At 52.0% G+C, this 27,474-nt stretch overlaps 2 protein-coding genes across 11 annotated transcripts in view; one reads left to right on the top strand and one right to left on the bottom strand.

Annotated features, from left to right (window-relative positions):
- The window catches only part of FER1L5 (fer-1 like family member 5), a 55,001-nt gene extending 41,906 nt beyond the window's left edge, over nucleotides 1-13,095 (top strand). For 4 of the 6 annotated variants that reach the window (XM_027622778.2, XM_027622779.2, XM_027622780.2 and 1 more), the window contains 27 exons: nucleotides 147-249; nucleotides 840-1,003; nucleotides 1,086-1,259; nucleotides 1,499-1,643; nucleotides 1,764-1,841; nucleotides 2,687-2,868; nucleotides 3,075-3,236; nucleotides 3,548-3,649; nucleotides 4,706-4,852; nucleotides 4,942-5,104; nucleotides 5,254-5,279; nucleotides 5,918-5,968; nucleotides 6,095-6,196; nucleotides 6,559-6,678; nucleotides 7,194-7,355; nucleotides 7,610-7,701; nucleotides 8,103-8,273; nucleotides 8,485-8,633; nucleotides 8,836-8,975; nucleotides 10,222-10,310; nucleotides 10,557-10,646; nucleotides 10,852-10,993; nucleotides 11,194-11,293; nucleotides 11,368-11,561; nucleotides 11,731-11,840; nucleotides 12,159-12,303; nucleotides 12,415-13,095. In XM_027622778.2, coding sequence (XP_027478579.2) covers nucleotides 147-249; nucleotides 840-1,003; nucleotides 1,086-1,259; nucleotides 1,499-1,643; nucleotides 1,764-1,841; nucleotides 2,687-2,868; nucleotides 3,075-3,236; nucleotides 3,548-3,649; nucleotides 4,706-4,852; nucleotides 4,942-5,104; nucleotides 5,254-5,279; nucleotides 5,918-5,968; nucleotides 6,095-6,196; nucleotides 6,559-6,678; nucleotides 7,194-7,355; nucleotides 7,610-7,701; nucleotides 8,103-8,273; nucleotides 8,485-8,633; nucleotides 8,836-8,975; nucleotides 10,222-10,310; nucleotides 10,557-10,646; nucleotides 10,852-10,993; nucleotides 11,194-11,293; nucleotides 11,368-11,561; nucleotides 11,731-11,840; nucleotides 12,159-12,303; nucleotides 12,415-12,642 — 3,531 coding nt within the window. In that variant the 3' untranslated portion in view covers nucleotides 12,643-13,095. Of the gene's footprint in view, nucleotides 1-146; nucleotides 250-839; nucleotides 1,004-1,085; nucleotides 1,260-1,498; nucleotides 1,644-1,763; nucleotides 1,842-2,686; nucleotides 2,869-3,074; nucleotides 3,237-3,547; nucleotides 3,650-4,705; nucleotides 4,853-4,941; nucleotides 5,105-5,253; nucleotides 5,280-5,917; nucleotides 5,969-6,094; nucleotides 6,197-6,558; nucleotides 6,679-7,193; nucleotides 7,356-7,609; nucleotides 7,702-8,102; nucleotides 8,274-8,484; nucleotides 8,634-8,835; nucleotides 8,976-10,221; nucleotides 10,311-10,556; nucleotides 10,647-10,789; nucleotides 10,994-11,193; nucleotides 11,294-11,367; nucleotides 11,562-11,730; nucleotides 11,841-12,158; nucleotides 12,304-12,414 lie in introns of those variants that run through there. The other 2 variants (XR_003524749.2, XM_027622781.2) reach the window with 2 other exon arrangements.
- Nucleotides 12,959-27,474, bottom strand: part of LMAN2L (lectin, mannose binding 2 like) — a 28,046-nt gene continuing 13,530 nt past the window's right edge. Inside the window, exons 5-10 of one of the 5 annotated variants that reach the window (XM_027622783.1) lie at nucleotides 21,346-21,378; nucleotides 20,100-20,261; nucleotides 19,896-20,010; nucleotides 15,687-15,806; nucleotides 13,224-15,352; nucleotides 12,959-13,003 (exon numbers count right to left, since the gene is read on the bottom strand). In XM_027622783.1, coding sequence (XP_027478584.1) covers nucleotides 15,210-15,352; nucleotides 15,687-15,806; nucleotides 19,896-20,010; nucleotides 20,100-20,261; nucleotides 21,346-21,378 — 573 coding nt within the window. In that variant the 3' untranslated portion in view covers nucleotides 12,959-13,003; nucleotides 13,224-15,209. Of the gene's footprint in view, nucleotides 13,004-13,223; nucleotides 15,353-15,686; nucleotides 15,807-19,895; nucleotides 20,011-20,099; nucleotides 20,262-21,345; nucleotides 21,379-27,474 lie in introns of those variants that run through there. The other 4 variants (XM_027622786.1, XM_027622788.1, XM_027622784.1 and 1 more) reach the window with 4 other exon arrangements.

Below are 27,474 nucleotides of genomic sequence, written 5' to 3' on the forward strand. Positions count from 1 at the left end.
GAGAGAGCATGCTGGGGGGGGGAGGACAGAGGGAGAGGGAGCAGCAGACTCCCCACTGAGTAGGGAGGCACCGTGGCCACGGTAGTTGAGTGAAGGTGGCCTCCCAGCGCAGATGCCCCTGGCCTGCCCTGTCTATCCACCCTCAGAACGGAGAGCCCGTGGAGGCCCGGGAGAACGTGAAGTGCCCCCAAGGCTGGCACGTTAAGGAGAACTGGATCGTGGAGCTGAACCGCGCGGTGGACAGTGAGGGTCAGTCCTCTGGTCACGGGCTGAGGGAAGGAGGCCCTGGAGCTGCCAGGGACTGGCGCTTCCCACAGCCTCAAAGCAACCAAGCTCTCAGGTGGGATGGGCCCGAATTTCCAGGGGTCGCCCAGCCTCTGGACAGTGGGGTCTCCACCCTTTCTATAGACATGGGCCCCAGTTTTCAGACCGGGCAGGTTGTAAGTGCCTCCTGAGCACTTTCTAGAAAGGGGAAAATGGTCACGGAGCCTGGGTTCCCCTGAGGTAGTAGCTCCAGGGAAGGAGTGATGGGCTGGAAGTCCGAAGACCTGGGCTCAAGACGTTGAGTCGGCTACATATGGGCTGCGTGACCTTGTGTGGGTCACAGGACGTCTCTGAGCCCTGCCTTCCTCACATGTAAGATGGGTGGTTGGGCCCAAGCCACCCTCGTGAGCACACCATCCTTTCCACAACTCAGGGCCTGAGACACCTGGACGTGAGGGAAAGCATTTCCCCTTTAGCCTGCCTTCCGGGGCCCATCTCTCAGGCCTGTCCACACCTCCCAGCCCATGGGCACCTGGGCACCCAGGCACCCACAGGCCGTGGCCCTGCCTCTGCAGGCTGGGAATATGGAGTGGGGATCGAGCCGTCGGGCCAACCCCGGGTCTGGAACTCGGTGGAGAAGACCTACTACTCGTGCCGCCGGCGGCGCTGGGTGCGTTTGCGCTGCCGGAACCATGGGAAGCTGAGCCTGGAGCAGGAGACTCTCTCCTTCCTGCAGCTGGTGAGAGGACTGCCTGGGTAGGTACCCCCACCCCCACCCCGTGCCATGGTGGGAGGGTGACATTCTGCTCCCCTCCCCGCAGCACCGCCCCAGCCCAGCCAAGGAGGAGGAGGGCTGGGAGTATGGTACCTTCGGCTCCAAGTTCCACCTGAACCCTCAGCCCCAGAGCCGGTTCCGCCGCCGCTGCTGGCACCGCAGGATGGTCCTGAACAAGGACAAGGGCATTGCACCCATATTCCTCCTGGAGGGATCCTTGGTAAAGCCTCCGTGGTCTAGGTGACTCCTCCTTGCAACCCCACCTCCCAGAGCCGGGGCCCAGCTGCGGTGTGGCAGACAGCAGGAGACACCCCTGGTTGGGGCACTGATGGCTGAGGGGTGGGGGAGGGTGTGCCCTAGAGCCACACCCTTGGCCTGTAAGGCAAGGGTGACCTGGGCCTGCACTAGAGGAGACAAGAAAAGCACCCAAGAGCCTCAGGGAGAATGTCCTGGGCACAGGGTATGGATCTGAAAGAGCAGGCTAGGAAGGAAGAGAGTAAGAGGCTAACACAGGCTCCAGACCAAACAATCAGGAGCTCCTGGAGGCCTGCCCCAGAGGAGACCCAGCTACATGACCTACCCTTCATCTACTGCATCTTCAACAGTAAGCTTTGAGAATCTGCTTGGTGGCCCCAGAGACCCTGCATCTGAGGGCAGGCTGTGGGGAGGGGCCAGTGTCGGGATCCTGGGGGCAACTGATGGACGAGGCTCCTCTCTTACCCAGAGCCCCACTACTACCAGCTTTTCTGCTACATCTACCAAGCCCGGAACCTAATGTCCAACCAGATCCAGACATTCCGGGGTAGGCAACAGGTACCCCTTTCTGCCCAAGCCTCTGGGGTCCCCTGATGTGGCCACCCAGCAGCATAAAGAATATGACAAGGAAGGGGGTGACAAGCCTGCAGACCCCTCTCCCCAGCACCTCAGGGCCCTAGCTTGGGGAAAAGATAAAATCAAGGAGTATGAGGTGGGGCTGTTCTTGAGATGTGTGCCCAACGCTGTGGAATCGAGAAGGGGGAGTTGGGGAGGCTTCACCCTGGCGGTGAAGAGGGAAGAGTTTTCTGGCAGAGTACTGATGAGACAGGAAGACAAAAGAAAGGGTGACACACACTGGGACCGCCTGCCCCTTGTGTCAGAAGATGAGAGGTGTGGAGGAGGGCCCGTGAAGGTTTCAGGAGAGTCGTGTGCTCCTTATGGGTAGCCCTGTTCATAAGGAGGAGGTGGCCAGATGAGGCTCTGAGCAAGGGCAGCGGGTGTCTGCCGGGAGCTGTGTCCACTGGGCGTCAGTGTCCACATTGAGAAGGCCACATGATGTCCCCTGGCGCCACAGCCACTCACTGATGCTGTGGAAGGGCAGGCACGTGTAGCTCCTCCTCAGAACTCCTCCAGAGAAGCCACGGGACCTCCACCCCTGGGACCCCCAGACCTCAACTAGGTGGTGTCAGAGAGATGTGGATGGAACCAATGGTCCCGTGGCCATTGGCTCTGCAGCTTGCACTGAGGTGGCCTTCTGGGCAGTGGCTGTGGTTGCCCAGCCTGGGCTTGCCTGGATCTCTGGTCCAGTGGTTGGTGGCAGCTGCCGGGGGGAGCACCTTGCTTGACAGCTCAGTGGCAGGACCCTCTCCTCTCCTTCTGCCCACCCCCCAGTGCCCTTCATCCGGTTGGTCTTCTTGAACCATAGCCAGTGCACCCAACCCCTGAAGAGCTCTGCGGCCCCCACGTGGGCCCAGACGCTCATTTTCCAGCACCTTCTTCTGTACGAGAACCCTGAAGACACCAAAGCAAGCCCACCACTCGTGGTGTTGGAACTGTGGCAGCAGGACTCCCAGGTATAGTGGGCTGGAGCGGGCAGAGGGGCTGAGTTTTTATTTTAGAGGAGAATATACCACAAGTGCTCCAGTGGGGCCTGATTCACAGAGAGCATCATGTCGACATAAATGCCAGCCTGTATCTGAGAGTCGTCAGCAGCCCGGGGGCGGGGCCAGGACCCTGCCAGCTTGGCCTCTGTGTCTGGTGAACTTCCCCTTCCCTGCAGGGAAAGGAGAGCTTGTGGGCCCAGAGCATGTGGTCCCCGGTGGTCTGGCTGGATGTCCAAAAACGGACCCTGCCCCCTCTGAGGTGGCACCCCCTTGTAAAACTGCTAGGGGAGAAAGATGGCGAGATCCTGGCGTCCTGTGAGCTGATCCTCGAGACTGAGGTACCAGGAGAGAGGGCCCGGCTGGGGGTGGGGGGCGCCCTGCCCCACTCCCCTGCCTCAAGTTCCCACCAGCAGCAGTCCCCAGCCCCACCCCCTCAGGGAAGGCCTGGGGCCCGGGAGCCAGCACACTGAGCTTGGGGATACCGGACTGCCCAAGCTCTCCCTAACCGCCCTGCGTGCTGCCGCCCACGGGGCTCCGGAGCCGCCCCCCTGGAGCCCTGCTAGGGACTTGATTTGGGGTTGGGCAGTAGGAGGACAAGCCCACTAGGGCTTTACGCTCCCTGCTGACCCACCTCGCCCCTTCCCTTCAGAGGGTCAAAGACAGGCCGCCCATCTTAAGTGTTCCGTGGAAGAATGGAGTCTACACGCTCCCCAAGAGCATCCAGCCCACGCTAAAGAAAATGGCTGTGGAGGTGATGATGGTGGGGGGCGGGGAGGGCGGGCACCCTCCAGAGCAGTTGGGCGCCGCAGGGCTCTCTCTGCAGACTCTCCTTGGGCCCTCCTGACGACCTGATCCAAAGCTCAGACCCTAGGAAGATAATGTCTGAGAGATGGAGGGAGACAGGAGAGACGTAAAGAGCAGAAGCTCTCATAGAGTAACTGTCTTAAATGCAGATCTCCGTGGTGGGTCGTAGACCAAGGGCTTCAGTGTTCGCTGTTTCACTTGAGCCCCTCGCTGCCCCTCTGCAGTGGGGGCCATTTTTCAGATGAGAAAACTGAGACTCTGAGAGACCAGCTAGCCGAGGCACCGTGACACAGGGAAAGTGGCAGAGCCAGAATCTGGACCCGGCCCTGCCTAACTCCAAATGCCAGGATGTCCTTTACCTATCTTTTGACTGTAGGCTGGAGGTCCCCACATTGAATCTTTGTGCTCTGCCACAAATCTGGCAAAGAGCAAAAGACGGTCAGGTCCTCCTGGCTCTGGAGATGCCCCCTAAGATCAGGTCACCCCACTCTGGTCCCCCAAACAGGCCTCCGTGAGTAAGAGCATGGACATTTCCTGGGGTGCCCAGTGTCCATCTGTTGAGAGCACCGAATGACCACGGAGTTCTATGAGATCCAAGTCAGCAATGAACTAGATAGCAACAGGGATGCCCAAGAAATCTGGGGCACCCCCGACTTCTGTGGGCCTTCGAGGCAGTCAGCCTCAGGAACTCCCTCCTGAAGACCGCAGGCCAGACAAAGCAGCAGGGGAGGAAGGGCAATACCTCAGGGGCCCTGGAGGCCAGTGAAGGATATTCACAGTAGCCAGAGGGCACTCTCTCATGGAGGCCTTGGGGGACAAGCACTGATTCCCTCACGGGACACGAGACCTGTGCTAGCCTTCAGCCTCTGACTTCATCCAGCTCCTTCCCTGGGCCTGGATGCTCCCTGATACACCATCACTCCCAGGACAGCCCCCTCACTCTGGCCAGCACCCCACTACAGAGGCCCCAGCTGCCCCTTGCCCTACCCCTCTGTTCTGGCAGATTCTGGTCTGGGGCCTTCGGAACATGAAGCAGGTGCGTTCCCCCCAGCTCCTGGTAGAATGCTGGGAAGAGTCCCTGCAGACAGAGCCCATCAAGGACTTCCAGACCAACCCTAACTTCGCCCAGTCAGTCCTCTTCCTCACACTGGTAAGGCAGCCAAGGGCAGAGCAGGGGCTGGGGCAGCCCTTTCCTCCCGTGAGGCCTCATGCTCTGCCTCTCTCTCCTTGGGGCTGCAGTTCATGCCTATGGAGGAGGCCTACGCGCCAGCCCTCACGTTGAAGGTGGTGGACAATCAGGACTTCGGCCAGCAAACCGTGGTGGGTCAGGCCAACATCCGCTCCCTACAACCCTACTTCTGTGACCCCTGGGCTAAGGACTACATGCCTCCACAGCTTCCAAGTACGGCCCTTTCTCCCTGCCCTTCCCCAGGCCTCACCTTCATGCTGGCACTGGGAGCGGGGGTGGCCCTGGCTGCCCTACGGGCAGGTAGCCCTCCTCCTCTCTCTTCTCCCTCTCCTGAGCTTCATGATTGCTCTTTGTCCACACAGTGCTGTCTGTGAACAAGTACCAGAAGGTGAGTAAAGGGCTCGGGGTCTCTACCTTCTCCCATGCCATTTACAGGAGACAACCCTTATCCCTGAGGAGGGGTGGAGATGAAGCAGAGTTCTGATGTGTGGGCTCCCGGTGCACACGAGAACTCTAAGGCCATGATTCTCCACCCGGACTGCCCACTGGAACCATCTGAGAGTTTAAAGAAATCCTGATGGCCAGGCCACTGACCAATCCTATCGGGATTGCCAGGGAATCAGCAGTATTTCCAAGCCCCCACCCCTCTCTGGTGATTCTAGTGTTTCCAAGGTTCAGAACTACTCCTTGAGAGCAGCACTTGTCCAACTGGAATGCCCAGGAATCCTGGGGACAGCTTGAGCAAAAGCAGGTTCTGATTGGGGTGGGGCCTGAGGTTCCGCATTTCTGGGCCCTTCCAGAGTTCCTCTGTAGCTGTGTGCAAGGAGGGTAAGAAGTAAGTTTAGCCTCCTTCTGGTTCCTAATCCCATGTGTGCCGATCCCTGAATTGAAAGGGCTCTGTGAAGAGCAAGGGAACCAGGAAAGGAAGCCCTGCCCTCCATCCCTTTCTCCTGGGGGTTCAGAGATGGTGAGCAGGCTAGGTCAGCACATCGCGCCTCACCCTATTCTCCTGCTCTCATTTTTCAGTTCCTAGATTACCTCTATGAAAAGTTCTGGTCCAATCCCAGCAAAGCCCAGGTGATGTAGGCTCAGCCCTAGGGGAATAAGGAACAACTCCGGGCAGCTCAGGGAAGTGGCGGCGGGCGGGGCTCTGCTGTGCCTTCTCCCCGAGGGCCAGAATGACAAAATGACCTTCCCTGCCAGGATGAATACGAGCATGAAGTGGACTGGTGGAGCCAGCTGTTCTGGGCCACGGGAGATGCTAAGTCCCCGCAGTACAAGTACAAAGACTACCATACCCTGAAGGTTTGGAGGCTTCTAGGAGAGGAGATTGCTAAGAAACACAGAATAAAATCTGCTGGGGGAGACTAGCAGACCTCGCCCTGACGCCTCTACAAGCGACTGGGGTGGGGGGTGGGGGGTAGTTTCCTCCTCATCTCCCCAAGACTCCAGGCCACACCTCCAGCAGACATGCCCTCTGGGAACCAGGGCTGCCCCATCTGCGGCAAGTAGTGCTGACCCTGGGGCCACTGACCAGGCAGACACTGCAAAACAAGACCTGGGAACTGGTGGTCCCTCAACCCCCTGACGGCAGGAACGGTCCCTCCCTCTGGCTGAGCCCATGCCTGCTTTCCCTACCGGCCTGGGCCCCACACACCCCCCTGCAGGTGTATGACTGTGAGCTGGAGGCTGTGCCTGCCTTTGAAGGCCTCCAGGACTTCTGCCAGACCTTCAAACTCTACCAGGAAGAGCCCAAGCTGGACAGCCCTGTGGTAGGGGAGTTCAAGGTGCGTGTTCACCCCTGTGGAGCTGCCCCCGTCTCCCGTGCCCCTTCTGTCCCCGGAAGACTCTCATAAAAGCCCTGGCTCTCTACGCTCATGGTGGGGGGATGGGGTAGGGAGGGCTTGAAAACCAGTGTGGGGAGCAGGGGACCAGAGGCTGACTGATGCAGGGGTTCAGAGTGACCTCCCCCCTTACACGGGATGGGCAGGGGCCTTCTCACTCCAGCTCAGACCTACGCTGGTCTCCCAAGGCACAAGAACCTTAGAGAACACGTTCCAACCTGAAGGGATGGACGGGGGTGGAATGAGAGTCTGCATCAGCAGAAACTGGAAACTCACCTAACCACCACAGTTGTTTGCCCAACATCCCTCCTAAACCTGCTGTCTCCGCAGAGCATCTCTGCTGCACCCATCTCTCCCATCCTCAGTGCAGGCCACTCTCTCCTGAGCTTGGCCCAGGGGCACCTCCTGCAGGCCTGGGCCTGCGCTGCCAACATCTTCCCTCTCCAACACACACACAGGGCCTTTTCCGCGTCTACCCCTTTCCTGAGGATCCAAAAGCCCCCAAGCCCCCCCGCCAGTTCTTGGTTTGGCGCGAGAAAGAGGACTTCCCCCAGGAGTGCTTGGTTCGCGTGTACATGGTCCGAGCCATCAACCTGCAGCCCCAAGATCCCAATGGCCTGGTAATGAGCAGCCCCAACCCTGTGGTGTTCGTCTCTGCGCCCACCCAGCCCAGGTGCCTCCCACAACTCACATCAAACCCCAGGGTCCTGGAGCTCCCTCAGGCTATGGATACCCAGCCAGATACCCAGACGGCCACCTCCCCACAGGCTCCCTCTGCTGCCAGGGGCTCATTTCCGCCCCCTCCCCCATCCTCCCCAACCAACCTGGACTGACTCTCCATTTCCTGTCACCTCTTCCTATGACTGAACCCCAGTGTGACCCTTATGTGATCCTGAAACTGGGACAGACAAAGATGGGCAACCGGGACAAGTACCAGCCCAACACTCTGAATCCCATCTTCGGCATGTGAGCTGCCCCAACTTTACCCAATCCCATTTCACCACACCCTCCCACGCTGTGCTAGGAGTAAGCTCCAAAAAGCGAAGACTTCTTCCATTTCTTTCTAACCTCTGAGTTCCTAGCATGGGGTCTCACACACTCTCGGGGCTTGACAGACGGAAGGGTGGTCAGTTCTACCCTCCCTCTCAAACGCTCCGCCTGGGAAAGGAGTTCAGGGTCCCACAAGCCAGGCCTGTCAAAAGTTATTTCTAGCCAACCCTGGGGGATAGTTCTTAGCAGGTGACAGCCACCCCAGGCCCTGCTCTCCATATTCACCGTGACCAAACAAGGGGCTGAGAAGCTGGACAGGGAGGCCTGCGGACAGCACGGTCTGCAGACTCTGCAGTCTCCAACACCCTCACCCCCAGTATGTTTGAACTGAGCTGCACCATCCCCCTGGAGAAGGACCTAGAGATCCAGCTATATGACTTTGACCTGTTCTCACCTGATGATAAGATTGGAACCACAGTCATTGACCTCGAAAACCGACTCCTGTCTGGCTTTGGAGCCCGTTGTGGGCTCTCCAAATCCTACTGCCAGTGAGTGGACCTGAGGCCGGGCAAGAGAGTAGGGGAGGGGTGGCGGAGGGAGGCCCCAGCTCCCTTGGGGGGAGACTTGCATCCGGGCTGGGGAACCAGGGCCCGAACCTGGCTCCACTCATGCCTCCACCACTGCTCATCCTGCAGCTCAAAGCAGAATGTTCTCTAGGATGCAAACCTTCTCACATTTTCCTCTCCCTTAATTCCACAGCGCAGGGCCCTTTAGGTGGCGGGATCAGATGACCCCAAGCTTCCTCTTGGAACGCCATGCCAAACAGAGAGGGCTGCCTCCACCTCTGTTCAGTCCTGAAGAGGACGCTGTTTTTTACAACGGGAAAAAATTCAAACTGCAAAGCTTTGGTGAGAAGTACAGCACCCTGCCGGAAGGCACAGATCCAGGCCTCTGAAACCAGAGGGCACCTGTCCCATTTTGTCCTTTCCTCCTATAGAGGGCAACCATGTCCACTGTCCAGGCTGGAGGGAGGGGTGGGGAGGGCACCTGCCTGGGAGTTGGGAAGGCTAATGACATTGTGATTGCCTCCTTCCACCTCCTTCCATCTAGAGCCCATGCCCCCTCCTGTTCATTATTTGGGACCTAAGAAAGAACGCCTTGCACTGTACCTCCTGCACACCCAGGGGCTGGTACCTGAGCATGTGGAGACCCGCACTCTGTACAGCAACAGCCAGCCAGGCATCGACCAGGTAGAAGACCGGAGGGGCTGGGGCGGGAGACAAGGGAGCCCAGCCATCCAGGACACAGCCCGTGACAGAGAGGGGACGAGGAGGCCACGCATTCACACATGTACATGCATGCACAGAAGCCCAGCATGTTCTGCACATGTTCAAAGTGGGAAGTTCTAACGATGTCTCCTAGAATGGAGAAATTCAGAGCTGGAAAAGCCATCGACAAGAAACCTGGGCTATGCATCAGTTGGTGGAAGCGCTAAGGCATCCTACCAGCCAGCGCCAATGCTGCCTTCCTCTTTCCTGAGGGAGGCCGGGGAGGTAGCACCTGGGGTCAGATGTGCAGACATTACAACCCTGGTTGGCCTGTTAATTGCAGGCTGTGTTTTCTCCATGGCAAGGAACCCCAAACAGAAGGAATAAAAATCCCCACAGGCACCCTAATTATCTACCCTCCAGCCACCAGAAGGGCTCGTCTCATTCTCCAAACTTCTCAAGCTGATACCACATTCCAGACAGTTCTCTGCTGAGCACTTTCTAAACCATTCTCATTAAACCTGTTTTCTTAAATGGGGTCAACTTCAAAAGGATAAAATGAGGTCAGACGGTTTGAAAGAATATTTTTGTCTACCTTCCAATGTTGGTAGTTCTACTCTTTTATTCTTTTATTTTTTATTTATTTTTTTATTTGCTTTTTCTTTTCTTTTTTTGTCTTCCTTTTTCTCACCATTTTCATCCCTCCTTTCTTATACCTCTGCGCTTGGTGCACAGCCTAATATCCTTAGGATAGGCTTCCACAACATACAGCGCCCCAGACATTTGGACTGGTCACCTAGTTCGCTCTTACTCGGGGCCACTAAGCTGGCTAAGAAGTGAAGCCCCAACCCTACTGTGGAGCTCTGTCCAGAGAGGCAGTCTAGCATGGCCTGCTAAAGGGTATTCACCCTCCAGACCCCAGTCACAAGTCATATCCCAGTGCCATGGCCATCAGTCTTGAAGCCATCATACACAGCCCACCTTACCCTGCACCCTTCTTCTAGCCAATACGAGAAAAAAGGGAAGCTGGTGGGTGGTTGCCAGACTTCCTGTCTGAAGTCCACTCCACCTCACCGATACCTCCTTACCCCACCCTCCAGTGAGGCTGGGGCGGGGGGGGGCCCGGACCCCGCCTCAACAGATCTCAGAACCTGGGTCCAGGCTCCCAGGCCAGCATGCTGAGAACAGAGGTTGGCAACTCCCAGCCGGCCAACCATTTCCACTCTAGGGAAAGGTGCAAATGTGGGTGGACATCTTCCCCAAGAAGCTTGGGCCTCCTGGCCCCCCAGTCAACATCAAGCCCAGAAAGCCTAAAAGGTAAGTGACCCACCACATCCATCACTGCACTTTCCCAGGCGCAGGCCATGGGTGTGCTCACACACTAGGGTGCAGCAATTCTTTCCCTCTCCTGGGAATCCTGGGAGCTTCCTTCCCCTGCATTCCCCCAAATTCAGCATGCCTCGTGTGGGCACGCCAGGGCAGCCCCCCAGCCCCCTCTTCCTGCACCACGGCTGCAACTGGGGAGCTGCTCCTCAGCAAAGCCTCAGAGTCCACTGGCTGCAGGTATGAGCTGCGCTGCATTATCTGGAAGACTGCCCAAGTGGACCTAAAGAGAAGTTTAGCTGCCGGGATGAGCGACATCTATGTCAAAGGGTGAGAAAGAGGGCAGGGCTCCGGCGGCATTCCCTCAGAGTTCCCCCGTCGTACCCTCCCTGTGCCCCAGGCCCCCAGTCCTGGGGCGACATCTCTTCACCCCTACCTGTGCCTGGTGGTCTGCCGGGGAGCCCTTCCCACAGGGCTCCAGCTCGGGGATGGGGACCATACACATGAAGCCCAGGTGAAAGGCCTTTGGCCCCAGGTGGTTAGTCGGGCTCGAGAAGGACATGCAGAAGACGGATATCCACTACCACTCACTGACTGGGGAGAGCAACTTCAACTGGCGGTTCATCTTCACCATGGATTACCTGGCAGCCGAGCATATGTGTGTCCAGAGCCAGAAGGTAACAGGCCTTTGGGGGCGGGGGGTTGTGCTCCCCCCGCCACCTCGAACCACAAGCTGCCCCAGAACCCTTGGAATGCGGCCTCAGGAAGAAACCTTCTTCCTTGACAGTCCATCAGTGCTGGGTGGTGGGCTACTAAGGCGGCCGAGGGAAATCTCAAAGGAGACAGGCCAGTCATACGGTCTTCTGTCATCCTCCAGGACTACATATGGAGCCTGGACCCCACAGTGATGAAGTTCCCAGCCCGGCTCATCATCCAGATCTGGGACAATAACATTTTCTCCATGGATGACTTCCTAGGTGAGATCTGCCACAGGGCCCACGACCACAGGACAGGGAGCTCCTTCTTGCTGACGCCATTTCTTTGGGCTCAGGGGTCCTGGAGCTGGATTTGTTTGACATGCCCCTCCCGGCCCGGCACGCCAACCTATGCTCCATCAGGATGATGGATACTGACTCCAAGTGGCCCTACTTCCTCCAGTATAAGCACTTCTCCCTTTTTAAGAAGAAGACCGTAACGGGCTGGTGGCCTTCCCAGGTCCTCGATGGTGGCAAATGGCGCATGTCGGTAGGAGCTGGGGAGGGTGTCTATTGCATAGGAGTGCTATGCCACATAACTTGGCTCTAACAGACTTCGGGGGACCTTAGCTAAATCCCTTTTCCTTTCTGGACCCTGGGAAACTGTTCTCGCACCTGTTGTAATGAACTCAGCCTCCCACCGCCTATGGTGTTTCTAGGGTAAGGTGAAGATGACGCTGGAGATTCTGTCAGAGAAGGAAGCCTTAATCAAGCCAGCAGGGCAAGGCCAATCAGAACCCAACCAATACCCTACACTTCATCCTCCCCTGTAAGAGTCCTGCGGGACAAAGGCCCCAAATCTTTCCTCCTCATTCACGAAGCTGAGCTACCAGGCCCAGCAATTTGTATAGGGTGGTGAGCGGTGGGCCTACAAGTGGCGAGGGGTCATTACTTCCCAGCACCCCACCTCAGTGCTCAGTTACAAGGAGGAGAGAACGGCCTGGGTGAAGGGGGGGCAGGGGCAGGATACACAAGCAAGCAGAAGTTGCTTTTTAAAAAAAGAAAGCTCTTTGCTGCGGATTACTTGACCTGAAGGTTCCCTCTGCCCTCCATCCTCTGACGAGATATCTCCTCTGCTCATGGACAGACGCCCCAACACCTTGTTCATGTTGCGGTCACCTGTGACAATCTTCTGCCGCGTTGTCTGGAAACGCTACCACTTCAAAATCATAATCGGTGCAATCGTATTTATTATAGCACTCATGCTGTTCAACTTTATCTATTCGGCACCGGTGAGTGACAACCTTGGGGACAGGGACAAAGGCACTAGTTGCTCTTGGGATGACTCTGAAGAGACAGCGTCAAGCCGCTACCTCAGGCTAACTGTTGCCTATTCTCTCTAGAACTACTTGGCCATGAGCTGGATCAAACCTAAACTTCGGCTGAATGCTCCCATCAAAATATCCGCCAATGTCATGAATCCCCCAACCAGCAGCAGTCCTCACTCTTCCAACCTCACCAGCCAGCATCAGAACCTAAATTCTACAATAGAACATGAGTTGAAACTCCTCCAGGAACCTATGAATCGCCTGCAAGACATTTTCCCAGAACTTCCAGCCCCACAAGACTAATTGGTCCACGTCTGCCTGGCTTTTCTCCGGCCCATCATCAGCCCTACCCTTGCGCTTCCTAATAGTTCTCATTTCTATCTTCTAGGACATAGGCAGGGGGCTTCAGGGACATATGCAATGAGGGGCATGTTCTGTTCAGAAACCACTTCCAACAAGGACAGAGCTGTTGTCATTTTCCCACTGAAGTAAACAAATTTTGTCACAGAGAGCCACCTTGTAATTTGGGGGGGTTAAAGAAACCATGAAAGCCAAGACTCACAAGGACAGGAAACGACGTCGTCTTTATACACCACCTCTAGTCTTCAGGGTCTCTTCCTCTCTAAGAGGGTCTGAAGTCAGAGAAACCAAGGGAAAGGGGGGGCTGTGAGGAGAGAAATGGCTCATGTGGGGGTAAGCAGCTTGCCAAGGCCGCTGTTCTCACCTCTACTGTGCATGTACAAAAGAGCCTCAAACACAGACCAGACCTCTCCCTCCTCAAGAGCACGCCTGGGATTACAGGGCCCAGAACAGTATTTGGTCCCATTCACAATGGAAAATACTTGTTTCTAAGAACAAAAAGCAAGAGCTAGGGCAGGACCTACCACGCTCAGTTAGATAGTTTCCTTGCATCACACATTTCTCAAAGGCTGGCCCCATGCCGGGTGGGGACTGCACTTCATGTCTTCCCCGTCCTCTTTCCGAAAGCCACAAGGAGCCCGGGAGCTGGAATCACACAAAACTCATAAATTCAATCATCACACACACATACCCTCCCCCACGATGAGACCCCTTCCTCCTGCACCACTGCCTGGACCATCTCAAGAGCCCACCGAGGTCCTCCCCCCACAGGGGTCTAGCCAATCCCCCCTGCGCTCAAAAAAGACAAAACAGCCATTTGCTTTGTCAGTTCTAAGTGGTGCTAAGGCCAAGCTCCAGGTCATGGCTTGTGCTCTGGTACCCTGGAGCTGCTCTGCTCTTGTGCGGAAGGTCTTAGGAGGAGCCCACTTTACTCTCACCTGCAGGAGAGCACTACAGCATATGATGCTCACTGAAGCACATAGGAGGGACAGAAGAAAGCCCAACACGACAGAAACCTCTACCCAGCCAAGGTGACCCTTCCTTCCGGGCTGAGCGGAGGGCTTTCCCAACTGAGAAGAAGGCAAGGCGACGGTTGGCGGGCTTGGGGCTCAGTAAGAAGGCCCAGACCTTCTCCCAAAACCACCCCTAGAAGGAAGGACACTGAATTGAAAGCTCATGTTTGGTTTCCATCAGCCATTTTAAGAATTTCCCTTAGGCTACAGAAGTACATGACTAGGAGAGCTCAGAGCTCCAGGCCCTCCAGGGAGACTGGCCTATTGGCCCATTTAATCACAGGGCAGACAGGTGAGCAGCACATGACCCCTTGTCAGATAAGGCAGTGGAATAAGGATTGACCCACAGAGGAGGACGCTCGGGCTCTGTTGCTCGATGACAATGATCTCTTCCAGGCACAGAGGACGAGGATCCATTGCTCCCAGATTTGCAACAGGAGAACAGCAACTGTCTCTTATCCATTAAGAAAAAGAAGCCAAGTTTCCTCTTTGGGGAGTATCCAAGCCGAGGTTATAAAAAGGAAGCCTCCTCACATTTTGAACACTAGAGTGGGATTCCAAAAGTCATGATAAACACCAAACATGCAGTTCAGCAGGCTCCAGAGTCCAGAAACATCTCCACACATGGTCAGATCACATGGCAACTGTTGCTTCTGGTGTCGAAACATGGAGCTGGTCAGTTTCCCAGTTACTCCCCTGGCAACCATGAAGTTATACAAGCTTCTCTTGACTTGCACACCAACTTTCGGCCAAACCTGACTGAGGGCCTAAAGGAACCAACTGGGAAGGTCACAAACCAACAGAACCAAGATTCACGCTAAAGAACAACGGCTGGAGCAGTGAGCCAAAGCGAAAAGCCCTCTCCCTGTGGCCACCTGACTAAGGGTCAGTGAAACATCAGTTTGTTCTGCAGCCCCAGGCTCAAAAAGAGAGGCATCCAGATGTCTCTTCCAGCTCAGGCTGCATGTGGAGAGAGCAATGAGTGGAGGGAGAAGGCAACACAGGGAAGAAGTTTCCATCCAGATTTCCAGGGGAAATTCCTCAGGTGGACAGAGGCTTTGGACAAAAAGCAAAACCCGACAAATGGATGCCTGGAAGGTATGAGGAGTTATCCATGTTGTGTTCTCTGTGGATTTAAAAATGAAGCACAAGGGTCTTCAGAGTCCAACAACAAGGCAGCCTGAGCTATGAAATTCTTTTCTGTGATCTTGGCATCAGAACCATATATATTCTCTCCATCCCTCTTAGCTCCCAAGTAGAAGGACTGCAGGGAAAGGCACATCACAGCAGCACTGCCCTGGGGTAGGTGGGCTTCCGGAACCAGCGAGATGTCCCCATGGATCACCATGGCAATGCAGTATCCCAGCATTCAAAGCTCCAGTGAGAGAACAGAGTCTCTGACCCACTGCTGGAGACTGGAGAAGGCCCGGCTGGCTGGACGCTCGGGCCAGCGCTGGCTCACGGTGACAGCCACAGGGGCGGAAGTAGCGGGAGGGCTCAGTAGAAACGCTTCCGGCTCTGGTCCTGCCATTTGTTGTACAGTATGATACCAATGACAATGGCAAATACGGAAGACACCAGCGAGAAGAAGACGATGAGGAAGAGGGCCAGGCCACTCAGGGGTGGCAACGGGGCAGTCACTGAGGAAACAAGAGGGAAGCAAGTCAGAAGCAGGGAGCCTCCCCAGTCGGGAAGGTATCCAAGTCTCCAGTTTCTGACACTCATTTCTGGGAGCCAGAGAGCAGACAGACGCCCCCCTTGCCAGGTGCCTCAATTTAAAAACTGAGCAGCCCTGCTCATCTGTAACATGGGAGACCGCTGGAATGGCGGGAGCGCATGCTCCATGCTCTTCAGGGGAAGAACACAGAAAGGAGACGGCCCAGCAGGATGTGGGTGCAAGTCACCTCAGACCTCCCAGGCACAGTGACCTCCTCCCCAACCCCAGGACCATTTCCCGGGATCCCCTGCGCTCACCCTCAGGCAGCTTCATGTTGTCCACCGAGGGCAGGAACACATCTCGATGCAGCTTCTCCTCTTCTGGGGTTCTCTCCACCGTCAGCTCAAACAACTTCAGGGAGATGACGTCATGATTATCTAAAGGGAAAAAGCACCAGGAGGACCCAAACCACCTCAAAAAGAGGGATCTTGGGAGTATCTTGGTTCAAACTTCTGATCTACAGTTCATCTGCAGTGACTTTGGGTTTTTTTAGAAATTTATTTTATTTTATTTTATTTTTTAAGTAATCTCTCCATCCAGCGTGACACGTGAACTCACAACCCCGAAATCAAGGGTCAGATGCTGTAGCAACTGAGCCAGCCATGTACCCCACTAGCAGTGACTGAAAAAAATAAGAGAAACCTCTGTTTTCTTTCATCTGAAAATAAGGATAGGGAACAGGGCATAGTCCACATTACTTAGGATTTAAAGTTTTTATCAACAGGCATGCATTACCTATATAGTTAAAAAACTTAAGACATAATGCAAGCACTGAAGCCCACCTCGTATGTAAAACCTTGGAGCAAAGTGAGGGAAAGACACAGTACCACCACTTCCCTTCCATGCGGCTGACACGCTCAAGCAAGATAGGAAAGGGCCTCATGCTAGCTGATTAATGGGCCATGAGCAGGGCCTGGCTATTGGCATGGCACACACTTCCCCTCTGGACGATGACTAATTCTCTGCCGCTTCTTGTAACTGTCACCCTGAATCTCACTAAGAATTACTAGAGAAAGGATCAAGGAATTAGGGAATCCCATTTATTTTTCAAGATTTTATTTATTTAAGAGAGAGAGAGAGCACAAGCAGGGGGAGGAGTAGAGGGACAAGCAGACTCCCTGCTGAGCGGGGAGCCCAACACAGGCTCGATCCCAGGACCCCGAGATCATGACCTGAGCCGAAGGCAGACTCTTAACCAACTGAGCCACCCAGGCGCCCCTTTTCTCCTCTCATTTTTTTTTTAAGATTTTATTTATTTATGGGGCGCCTGGGTGGCTCAGTCGGTTAAGTGACTGCCTTCGGCTCAGGTCATGATCCTGGAGTCCCGGGATCGAGTCCCGCATCGGGCTCCCTGCTCGGCGGGGAGTCTGCTTCTCCCTCTGACCCTCCCCCCTCTCATGCTCTCTCTATCTCATTCCCTCTCTCAAATAAATAAATAAAATCTTAAAAAAAAAATTTATAAAAAAAAGATTTTATTTATTTATTTGACAGAGAGAGACACAGCAAGAGAGGGAACACAAGCAGGGGGAGCGGGAGAGGGAGAAGCAGGCTTCCCGCTGAGCAGGGAGCCCGATGCAGGGCTCGATCCCAGGACCCTGGGATCATGACCTCAGCCGAAGGCAGATGCTTAACGACTGAGCCACCCAGGCGCCACTCTCTTCTCTTTTTAAAGTGTCATTATAATCTCATCGATTCAAACATATGTCTTGATATGTTTCAAGACATTGAACTTGTACCTCTTATAGATGCTCAACACTACCCATCTTTCTCCAGTGGGAGCCTATTCACGTTGGCTCTTGAGCCCTTTTACATGAACCCAGAAGTTTTTGATTATCTTCCTTGCTTTCCTGGGAAGTTCCCAGCTTGTCCATTTCCGACCTCAGACCGGGCATCAGGAAGCTCTTGTTTCCTTTAGCAGGAACTGGTATTAACAGACCACAAATCTGAATGCTAGGGGTGCTCATGGCTACCAGGTTGGTTGCTACAGACTGGATTTCTTGCCATTTATTTTTTTTTTTTCATTTTAACACATATTTTATTTAACCCAATATATTAAAAGAACTATCATTTCAACATGCAAATGATATAAAAATTATGGATGACATTATTTTTAAGATTTTATTTATTTGAAAGAGAGAAAAAAAAAAAAAAACACGAGCAGCGGGAGGGGCAGAGGGAGAAGCAGGCTTCCTGCCGAGCAGGGAGCCCAATGTGGGACTCAATCCCAAGCCCCTGGGATCATGACCTGAGCTGAAGGCAGATGCTTAACCGACTGAGCCACCCAGCTGCCCCACGGATGACATTTTATGTTCATTTTCTAAGTCTTTGAAGTCTGGTGTGTATTCTATATTTATAGCACATGGCAGTTTGGAATGGCCCTATTTCAAGTGTCCAGTAGCCACCTGTAACTAGTCGCTATTATATCGGATAGTGTGGATCTAGATCATTCTTCTAGTTGACTTTTAAGACCTATGTTAGGCCCAAAGGAAACTGTGATCCTCATAGTGCAACACTATAGTGCAAAACAGATTTGCACAGGGCACTTTCTGCCCTTTCTGCTCTCAGCTGAGGAAATCAACTTTGGGGTAATAATTTGGGGACCCCTCAACCATTCATTCCCCGGACTCCTTCCCGACTTGTGTCTTCCTAGCACACTTTGTCTTGACTTCTGGCATAAGAAGAGAGAAACCATATCATGTTCCCACTTTTTTCTTCCTCACACCTAAATAGACATCCTTTGAACCAAGAAATTTAGAATTTTTGTATATGGGGGAAAAATCCATCAATTACTATCTCACATATTAGGATTATTCCAACTGCAGCCTCTGTATGGCTCCAGGCACGGTGCACCAGAAGCCCTGGTACACCATTTCTCTGTGATTCTCTCCATTCTGCCCTCTTCTGTGATCTTCATCCTCCAGCTGGTGGCAAGATGGCTGCCCCAGCTCCAGATAAGTGACCCTTAGTTCGTTCCCAAAAAAGGAAAAGCACTATTTCTATTAGTAGGATGGCATCTACAGCTGCTTGGACTCTTAGAATCTTTAGCAGACCCCGATAGGAAAAAATTAGATTACCTTCAATTAGAAAAATGTTTTTGCTGTCAGGACTGTTTAAGCCATGGGACAAGATAAAAAGCTAGGGCAATGCTCCTCACAATGTAGGGGCATCAAAGGCTGGGAGAACTGGAATGTGTCCTCAGCCATTTTCAACAATCCACTGCATAATAATAAGATGCCAACAGGGCGCCTGGGTGGCTCAGTTGGTTAAGTGTCTGCCTTCAGCTCAAGTCATGATCCCAGGGTCCTGGGATCGAGTCCCGCATCCGGCTCCCTGCTCAGGGGGATTCTGCTTCTCCCTCTGCCTCTACCCCTCCCACCTGCTTGTGCTTGCTCTCATGCACACACTCTCTCTCAAATAAATAAAATCTTGATTAAAAAAAAAAAGATGCCAACAAAAAAGATCTTAAGAGAAAGACCTAATTTGTATTTAGGGATATCCTATAGGCAGAGAACAGAGACTTACTGACATAGGCATCATCACTAAACACCTAGAGCAAAGGACTCCTTCGGATAAACAAAAATTATTCCAATTCATACTAGCTTTATTCAAAATGAATTATACTAGTCAAAAAACCCAAAAGTTCAGTGCCTTACCTCTTCTCAAAAGAGGTTACGATTAAAGCTCAAGCCAAGCGACAGAATAAACATAGAAGGGGATGCTACAAATCAGGAACAAGTAGGAAGAAAATCCAGAGATAGAAAAGTAAAAGAACCAGGTACTATTAATGCCACATAAATCAAGCAGGAGTTTCAGAGTAACTGGTCAAACCAGCCGAAGAGGACAAAGAGCAAGGACTGAGAGCAGAGGACCAGACGTGGCAAGGAAACAGAAGTAGCTTTGATGAGAGTAGTGCTCACGGCCTGGCCGAGATGCACAGGAGGCCCGAGTGCAGCGGGCTAGAGCGGTGGACGGCCTGGACACAGAGGCACCTGTACACACAGCACATTCAAAAGTCTGAGCATGAACAGGGCCCGGGGGCGGCGATTAGAAGAAGGACGGCACAGTCAAGGAATTCAAGGAAAAGCTTTGTTAAGAGAAGGGGAACGCGGCCCATCAGGAGGTGGACGGGAAGAAACCAGACTGCAGAAGGGGCACCAAAGATCGCAAAGCACAGAACTCCAAACACGGGCTAGAGGAGCTGGCCTGATGAAGACGCAGACCCTGCTTTCCATTAGTACCAACCGTCTCCTAGAGCCAACTGCACTAGGAGAGCCTAGGCCCGGGCCGGGGAGGGCTGAAGGTGGGGGGGGATGAAGAATACCAGAACGCCAGAAGAGAAGCACAGTCTGGGTACTCGCTTCCCACAGCTCTGCTTATCTGGCTCTCCCCTCTGAGAAGCCTCACTAAGGCCCGGCTCTCGAGATATGACCTCAGTCAGGACAAATAAAGAGTGCACGTGGCAGTACCCGAGAGATCCCCAGTGATGGAGGAGGTGCCAAAGTAGTAGCCCCGGGGCAGACGGACCCCGGGCACCTCGATGCAGTCCCTCCACTCATGCTTGCCGTCAATGTCCATCATTATCTGGAATAAAAAGAAAAGATACATCAGGGCCACGAAAGCAGGTGCAAGGCAGCCCATACCACCAACTGGTCCAGAAAACAAGGACTCACCGTCAAATGCCTCTTGACATAGCGAATCACAAGGAAGGTGTCATAGTGCAGATTGCGGACAATGGCTGTACAGCCCCCCAGCTCTGTAGGCCGCCCATCCCGCTCATGATCATAGCTGAGGGAGCCATTGTTCACCATGGCTGAGATATAGGGGAAGACCCGCTGGGAAAGCAGGGAAGGAAGAACACAGGACAGTAAGGAAGCGCTCTCAGGAACGCCTGTACAAACAGCAACGGGGATTGTGCACATACAAGCTGAGCCCCTTCCAGCAGACCAGATGACCACTCCGCCTCATCATTAGCAGCCCCTGAGAGCGCACATTCAGATGGTCAAAGGCTATGGCCCAGAAAGCAACTGACCTCTCTACTTGCCTTCAGGAATCCTCCTTGCTACCAACCCGGGGTGGGCCTGAAATGGCCCCTCTGGAGTCTGGACTCGAATCCTTCCACAGATCACTATTTGGCACTCACAACCATACATGGCCCAGGACTGGTGGTTTCCTTTTTCTGTATATATACCTATCTCCCCAGTTGCTATGTAAACTTCTTAAAAGAAAAAAAATCACTATACTTGTATGTCTCCACCTTCCATCCCCCACAACCTCCCTTCCCCCACCCCCCAAGTAAGCATTTTACACATAGCAGGTACTTTGAAAATACCTGTTTGATCAGGGAAATCTTTCCATTCCGGATAGCTCCTTTCAAATCCTCAAATCCTATAAGCATATGATGGATGCTAAATGGATCAGGACTCAGAAACAGCACTGCCAGAACCAGGCTGCTGGCTGGTGTTCTCCAGCCACAAGGACTGTTCTTAGTCGAAAGACCTTCCAGCCCGCTTCAGCTTCACCTACACATAACTTCTCCCCGTAATACCCTGGGCAAGTTCTCCCACTACAAGCTTCCGCATATGCCACCCATCTTCCCACCTACTTCAGAGGCCCTGTCTCTCCAATAGAGTTGGAGGAGCGAATTCTTCCTCAGAAATGATGGGCTAACTATTTAAGAACCAGCCTAGGGCTGAGACAGTGCAGAGGCAGGGTGATGAAAGGACAGGAAACATGACACATGCCACATCTCTGGTGACTTCCTCATTGTCCTCAACAGTCAACATGCAAGGTGGAGATGCAGTTAAAGTCAGAGACTGGTGACTCTCAAGAAAACAGCCACATGGGTGTAAACAGGAGCAAATGGTAGATGGACACATAGGGAGTAAGGCATGGTCATGGTGGGTCAAGACTGAGTACCTGGACGCCTGGAGAATATCGCCTCTTCTGGGCCTGAGAGGGTCCAGCAGGTTATTATAAAAACGAGAGGGGACACAGAAGACAGGAGACCAGGTCAGAAAGAAACAGCCGTGGAAGAGCTTTGACCCAGCTGTGGTGGATGAGCAAACCGATCTAAATCCCCAAACAGAACTATAGGATCGTGGAGGGCATTTAGCAAGTCCTCACACCCCTCAAAATTACAGGCAAAACTATGTGCACAGATAGATGCTTGTATGTTTTCTAAGGAGAGGGTCTGTTACTACCCGATTCTCAAAGGGGCCCACTAGGAAAACCTCTCGAAGGCTTTCAGAGACTTCATAAAACACACAGCGTTACACTGTCCAAGAAGGTCCCACTTTGCTTATGTCTCTGAGTCAGAAGGCCAGGCCACTTGTTTTGTCTGCACCCAGACAATAGTATTTCTGTAGCAAGGGGAGACACAGGACTGACAAATAGAGCTAAATTCTTCCAAATTCAAGATGGCGTTTACTGCCCAGGATCTCAGCATAAGCTCTTGCCCAAAGGACAAAAATCCCACCACTTGAGAGACAATAAAGTTAACTCTAATCCAAAGGGATCATTTACCCTCCAATTGAACCTTGTGGACATATATTTCCAAATAGCTGTTGTCATTCTAACCTACTACATGTGGGCAAGGAAAAAGCTCTGTGGGAACACTGCAGCATGGCAGATTTAGCAAAATCATGAGGCTCAAGGATATTTAGCTTTGACTACTGCCACAGTTCTAAGCTACTAGCAACAAGAGATACCTACCCAAGCTCAGAAATGAGATATGGGAAGGATATGTAAGGGTAGAGAGCCCAAAACATTCCTTCTTCTATCAGTGAGCACCTATTAGGAGCCAGGCACTGTTCCAGATGCTGGGGGCTCATAGAGCTGACATCAGAATGGAAGAGACAAACAATAAGCAAGTAAATAAAATTCTTTCAGAGAGAGGTGCCTGGCTGGCTTAGTCAGAAAAGCATGCCACTTTTGATCTCAGGGTCGTGAGTTCGAGCTCCATGCTGGGTACAGAGACTACTCAAATAAATAAAACTTAAAAAAAAATTATTTCAGAGTACTAATGCTCTGATGAAAATAAATCAGGTAACATGATAAACTGATGAGGGAACAGCTCTCAAGGAAACATCTGAGCTGAGGCCTCCATCGTTGGAGGGAGCCACCAGATCTGTGGGCATAAGAAGCATGAGGTCGGCCATATTCGAGGACCAGAAGGAGACACCAGTGTCTGAAACACAGCCGGTAAGGGAGAGGTGGGTGTGAGCTTCGGCACAAGTAGGATTCCACAGTGAGGAGTGCAGGGCAAGCCTCAGAGCAGCCACCCCACTGCTCTGTTCCTATGCCACTGGTGGAATATGCATAGGACTACAGAAGGGGACGAAATGAATCAGTGGATGATCCGATTCCCAACACTCTTCTACAACTATCATTTAGAGCAAGGGAATTTTTAGTCTGCTGTCAAGCAATGTGCAGAAATGGGCTTCTGACAAGAATGTGTATAACTTCAGTGAACAATTAGGGAAAAGAAGGGATTAAAAATGCCCTGGGCAGCTCATTTGTCAACCCCAGTATGCATGATCAGAAATTTACGTTGCACCTTCCAGGAAAGTGCCGGGACAACTGTCCTTAACCCATCAGAGCCTTCCTATTCCCAAGGCTGGTGAGGCATCCGATTATCCAATAAGAGCCAGAGGTAAGCTGGTCCCCAGCATCACCTGGGAGAGCTTTCCAGCTGCAATCACATGTGGGTCCCTCAGTCAGAGAGTCGGGGGGGGCGGGGGCGGCAGGGCACAGGATCATGGATTTTTCAAAAAGCACCACAGACAGTTGTAATGTGTGGCCAAATTTAAGAAATACTGCACCAGACACAGCACCCCACAGCTTTGGAGCCAGAATCTGTCGACTTCAGCAACTCGTGACTTGGCCTTCAACTTTTCACCTCACACTAGTAGTAAGTCTTTAAATGCCCTCTTATTTTCCATGCCCAGTCAGGAGTTCTTAAGTGTTCCTTGGGAAGCCACTAATTTCACACAGCAGCTCATTTTCTTTCCTTGGAAAGCAGCCTATATATAGCTAGAACCAAAGGCTGAAGAATCCCTCAGACTCAGGCAAGGTGGTAGTTTCATTCCTAGTTTAAGAGTCACTAAAAATTAGGCACTCCTACCTATTGTCCAAATGATTATTGCCTGTAGGGTGAAGAAATGTTTCCAAATTTTTGTACTACAAGGCCACTTAAAAAAAAAAAAAAAAGACCCTCTATGTGGTAATTGTACCTTCAGCCTATCTTGACTGAAGAGAGACCCATGAACTTGTGGACTTATGGATCCTATGCTAAAATCCCACACACAAGTAATTGTAAATCACTAGACAGAAAAAGGAGCCCACACGGCCTCGGTAATCAGGGAGACCTGGGTTCTAACTGCAGGTATACGCTCAGAGCTGTATAACCTTGGGTGGATTACATTAGCTCCTCGAGATTCCATTTTCTCCCTGTAAGCAGGGAGAATAATCCAGAGCTAGCTGCCAGGGCTGATCATGAAGATGAAGTGAGATATGGGAGCCTGCTTCTCCCTCTCTCTCTGCCTGCTGCTCCCCCTGCTTGTGCTCCCTGTCAAATAAATAAATAAAATCTTAAAAAAAAACATCAGTGAAACTCGTTACCAACCAATACTAGTTCATGAACCAGCATTTAGGAGCCACTGTCTTAGAGTCGTTTTTTCCAACCTAAGACATAGTGCCGTGGAGGAAGCTGGCCACGTTTGCTCTCTGGAACCTAGGTACGAAGACAAGGAGAGTGGGAGAAGAGAGGGAGAGAACACAGCCACAACAGCCACTGCCACCAAGTCTGCAAAGTGTCCCCTGGGAATGGCATTTAGTGGTGTGAACGAGAATAGCTGGCATTTTCGGAGTGCTTCCTCTGCGCCAGGCACTGTAGTCAGTAATGTACACATACCCATTCAGTTACTTCTCACAACCCTAAGAGGTGGCATCAGTATCCCCACTGCACTGGTAAGAAAACTTTTTTAAGTAGTAAAAAAAAAAAAAAAAAGCCAGGTAGGGTGCCTGGGTGGCTCAGTTGGTTAAGCGACTGCCTTCGGCTCAGGTCATGATCCTGGAGTCCCGGGATCGAGTCCCACATCGGGCTCTCTGCTCAGCAGGGAGTCTGCTTCTCCCTCTGACCCTCTTCCCTCTCGTGCTTTCTATCTCTCATTCTCTCTCTCTCTGAAATAAATAAATAAAATCTTTAAAAAAAAAAATTAAAAAAAAAAAAAAGCCAGGTAATCTGGCCCCACGACCCTGGCTCAATCTCTATGCTTCACTGTTCTCAAATCAATATGGAAAAGTGACTAGTATATACTGTTAGAAACCAACAAAACAAAAGCCCTAGGTCTCTAATATAACCTGAAACACAGAAATATTGGAGAATGGTTCCAGATTTTATAAAAGGAAAGGGAGAGGTGCTCAGTCGGTTGAGCAACCGACTCTTGGTTTCGGCTCAGGTCGTGATCTCAGGGCCATGGGATTGAGCCCCGAGTTGGGATCTGCGCTCAGCACAGAGTCTGCTTGTCTCTCTCCCTCTGCTCCTCCCCCAGCTCGTGTGCACATGCATGCTAACAAATTAAATCTTAAAAAAAAAAGAACGTAAAGAGGGGTGCCTGGATGGTTCAGTTGGTGGAGCATCGGACTCTTGACTTTGGCTCAGGTCATGATATCAGGGTCCTGGGATGGAGCCCGTGTCGGGTTCCTTGCTCAGCAGGGAGCCTGCTTCTCCCTCTGCCTGCAGCTCCCCCTCACCCCCGCTTGTGCTCTCACTCTCTCTCTCTGACAAATAAATACAGAAAAAAAAAAAAACACTAGCTCTCAATGCAGCTCAGTACCGATGCTTAATCACGTCTAGATAACTTGCCAAAATTCTCTGGACCTAGTTTCCAAAGGAGTCTCTCTCTCAGAAAACACTGCCTCACCTAGGACTGAAAAACTAAGTCATATCCAAGCTGGAAGATAACAAGGGAATTTAAGGAGCTGTGGAGTTCCTTTACTGATATAAAGATTCCTTCTGCCAACAATAAAGAGACCAAGAGGGATCAGTGTCTTCGTCACTTGAGAGAAGGTGTTTTTTTTTTTTTTAAGATTCTATTTATTTGACAGAGAGAGAGACAGCAAGAGAGGGAACACAAGCAGGGGGAGTGGGAGAGGGAGAAGCAGGCTCTCTGCTGAGCAGGGAGCCCGATGCGGGGCTCGATCCCGGGACCCTGGGATCATGACCTGAGCCGAAGGCAGACGCTTAATGACTGAGCCACCCAGGCGCCCCGAGAGAATGTGTTTTTAAAAAGGATATCACCAGGGGCGCCTGGGTGGCTCAGTCATTAAGCATCTGCCTTCGGCTCAGGTCATGATCCCAGGGTCCCGGGATCGAGCCCCGCATCGGGCTCTCTGCTCCGCGGGAAGCCTGCTTCTCCCTCTCCCACTCCCCCTGCTTGTGTTCCCTCTCTTGCTGTCTCTCTCTCTGTCAAATAAATAAGTAAAATCTTTAACAAAAATAAATAAATAAAATAAAAAAAATAAAAAGGATAGCACCAGGGGTGCCTGGGTGGCTCAGTCGGTTGAGTGACTGCCTTCGGCTTGGGTCGTGATCCCAGGGTCCTGGGATCGAGCCCTGCGCATCGGACTCCCTGCTCAGCAGAGAGCCTGCTTCTCCCTTTCCCTCTGCCTGCCCCTCTGCCTACCTGTGCTCTCTGTCTCTCTGTCAAATAAATAAATAAATAAATAAAGGATAGCACCATATTGTTAATTTTTTTATTTTTTTAAATTATTTATTTATTTGACAGAGAGAGAGAGAGACAGTGTGCATGAGCATAAGCAGGGGGAAGGGCAGAGGGAGAGGGAGAAGCAGGCTCCCCGCTGAGCAGGGAGCCCAACACGGGGCTCAATCTGGGATCACGACCTGAGCTGAAGGCAGACACTTATCCAACTGAGCCACCCAGGTGCCCCGTTTCTTCTGGTTTCAAGGAGAAAAAGCAGTCATCACCTCATAGACTAGACAAACTAGACTTCTAAGCTGGCTTGATCTCCGACCAGCTATTTCTGCCTCCTGGGGTAAGACCCAAATAAATGTCTCGCCAGGAAGAATGAGGGTCAAGGCTCAAAGGGCTGCACTTCTGTGCTCTTTCAAGGAAAGCCTCTTGTGATCATACTCTGACTTCCATTGAAGGAAGACATTCCTGCTCCAATGCTACTGAGTGCCTTCCAACTTTTCACCAGTATCTGGGTTCTCAAGAGAAACTGACAACCATCAGCTGATGACTTCATAGTGCCAAGAAAAGATATCAGGTCATGTTTCAATCATCATTTTTTTTTTAATAGCAATGCTAAGACATAATTCACATACCACATAATCCACCTATTTAAAGTCTATAATTCAATGGCTTTTTTAGTACATTCACAGTTAAGATTATGATTTGCCACAATTAATTTTACGATATTTTCATCACCTTAAAAAGAAACCGTGTCCATTGCAGTCACTCCCCACGCCCACCTCTATCATCTACTTTCCGTCTTTATAGATTTGCCTATTCTGAACATTTCATATATATGGGATCATACAATTGTTACTGGCTTCTTTCACTTAGCATAATGTATTCAAGGGTCATCCACATTAGAGGACCTATCAATGCTTCATTTCTTTTTAATGCTGAATGATATTCCATTGAATGAATATAAATATAAATTTTGTTGGGGCACCTGGATGGCTCCGTTGGTTAAGCATCTGACTCTTGATTTCAACTCAGGTCACAATCTCAGGGTCATGAGATCAAGCCATGCGTGGAGCTCCCCACTCAGCAGGGAATCTGCTTGAAATTCTCTCTCCCTCTCCCTCTGCCCCTCCCCCCGCTCACGTGCACACACACACTCTCTCAAATAAAATCTTTTATATATGTTTGTTTACTCATCAGTTGATAGGACGTTGAGTTATATCCATTTTTTGGCTATTATGAATAGACAGTGCTGCAATAAACATTCATGTAACTTTTTGTGTAGACATGATTTCAATTTCTCTTGGGTATATACATCTAGGAGTGGAATTGC

Source organism: Zalophus californianus, chromosome 8, assembly GCF_009762305.2.
Source record: "Zalophus californianus isolate mZalCal1 chromosome 8, mZalCal1.pri.v2, whole genome shotgun sequence".
Classification (NCBI taxonomy): domain Eukaryota; kingdom Metazoa; phylum Chordata; class Mammalia; order Carnivora; family Otariidae; genus Zalophus; species Zalophus californianus.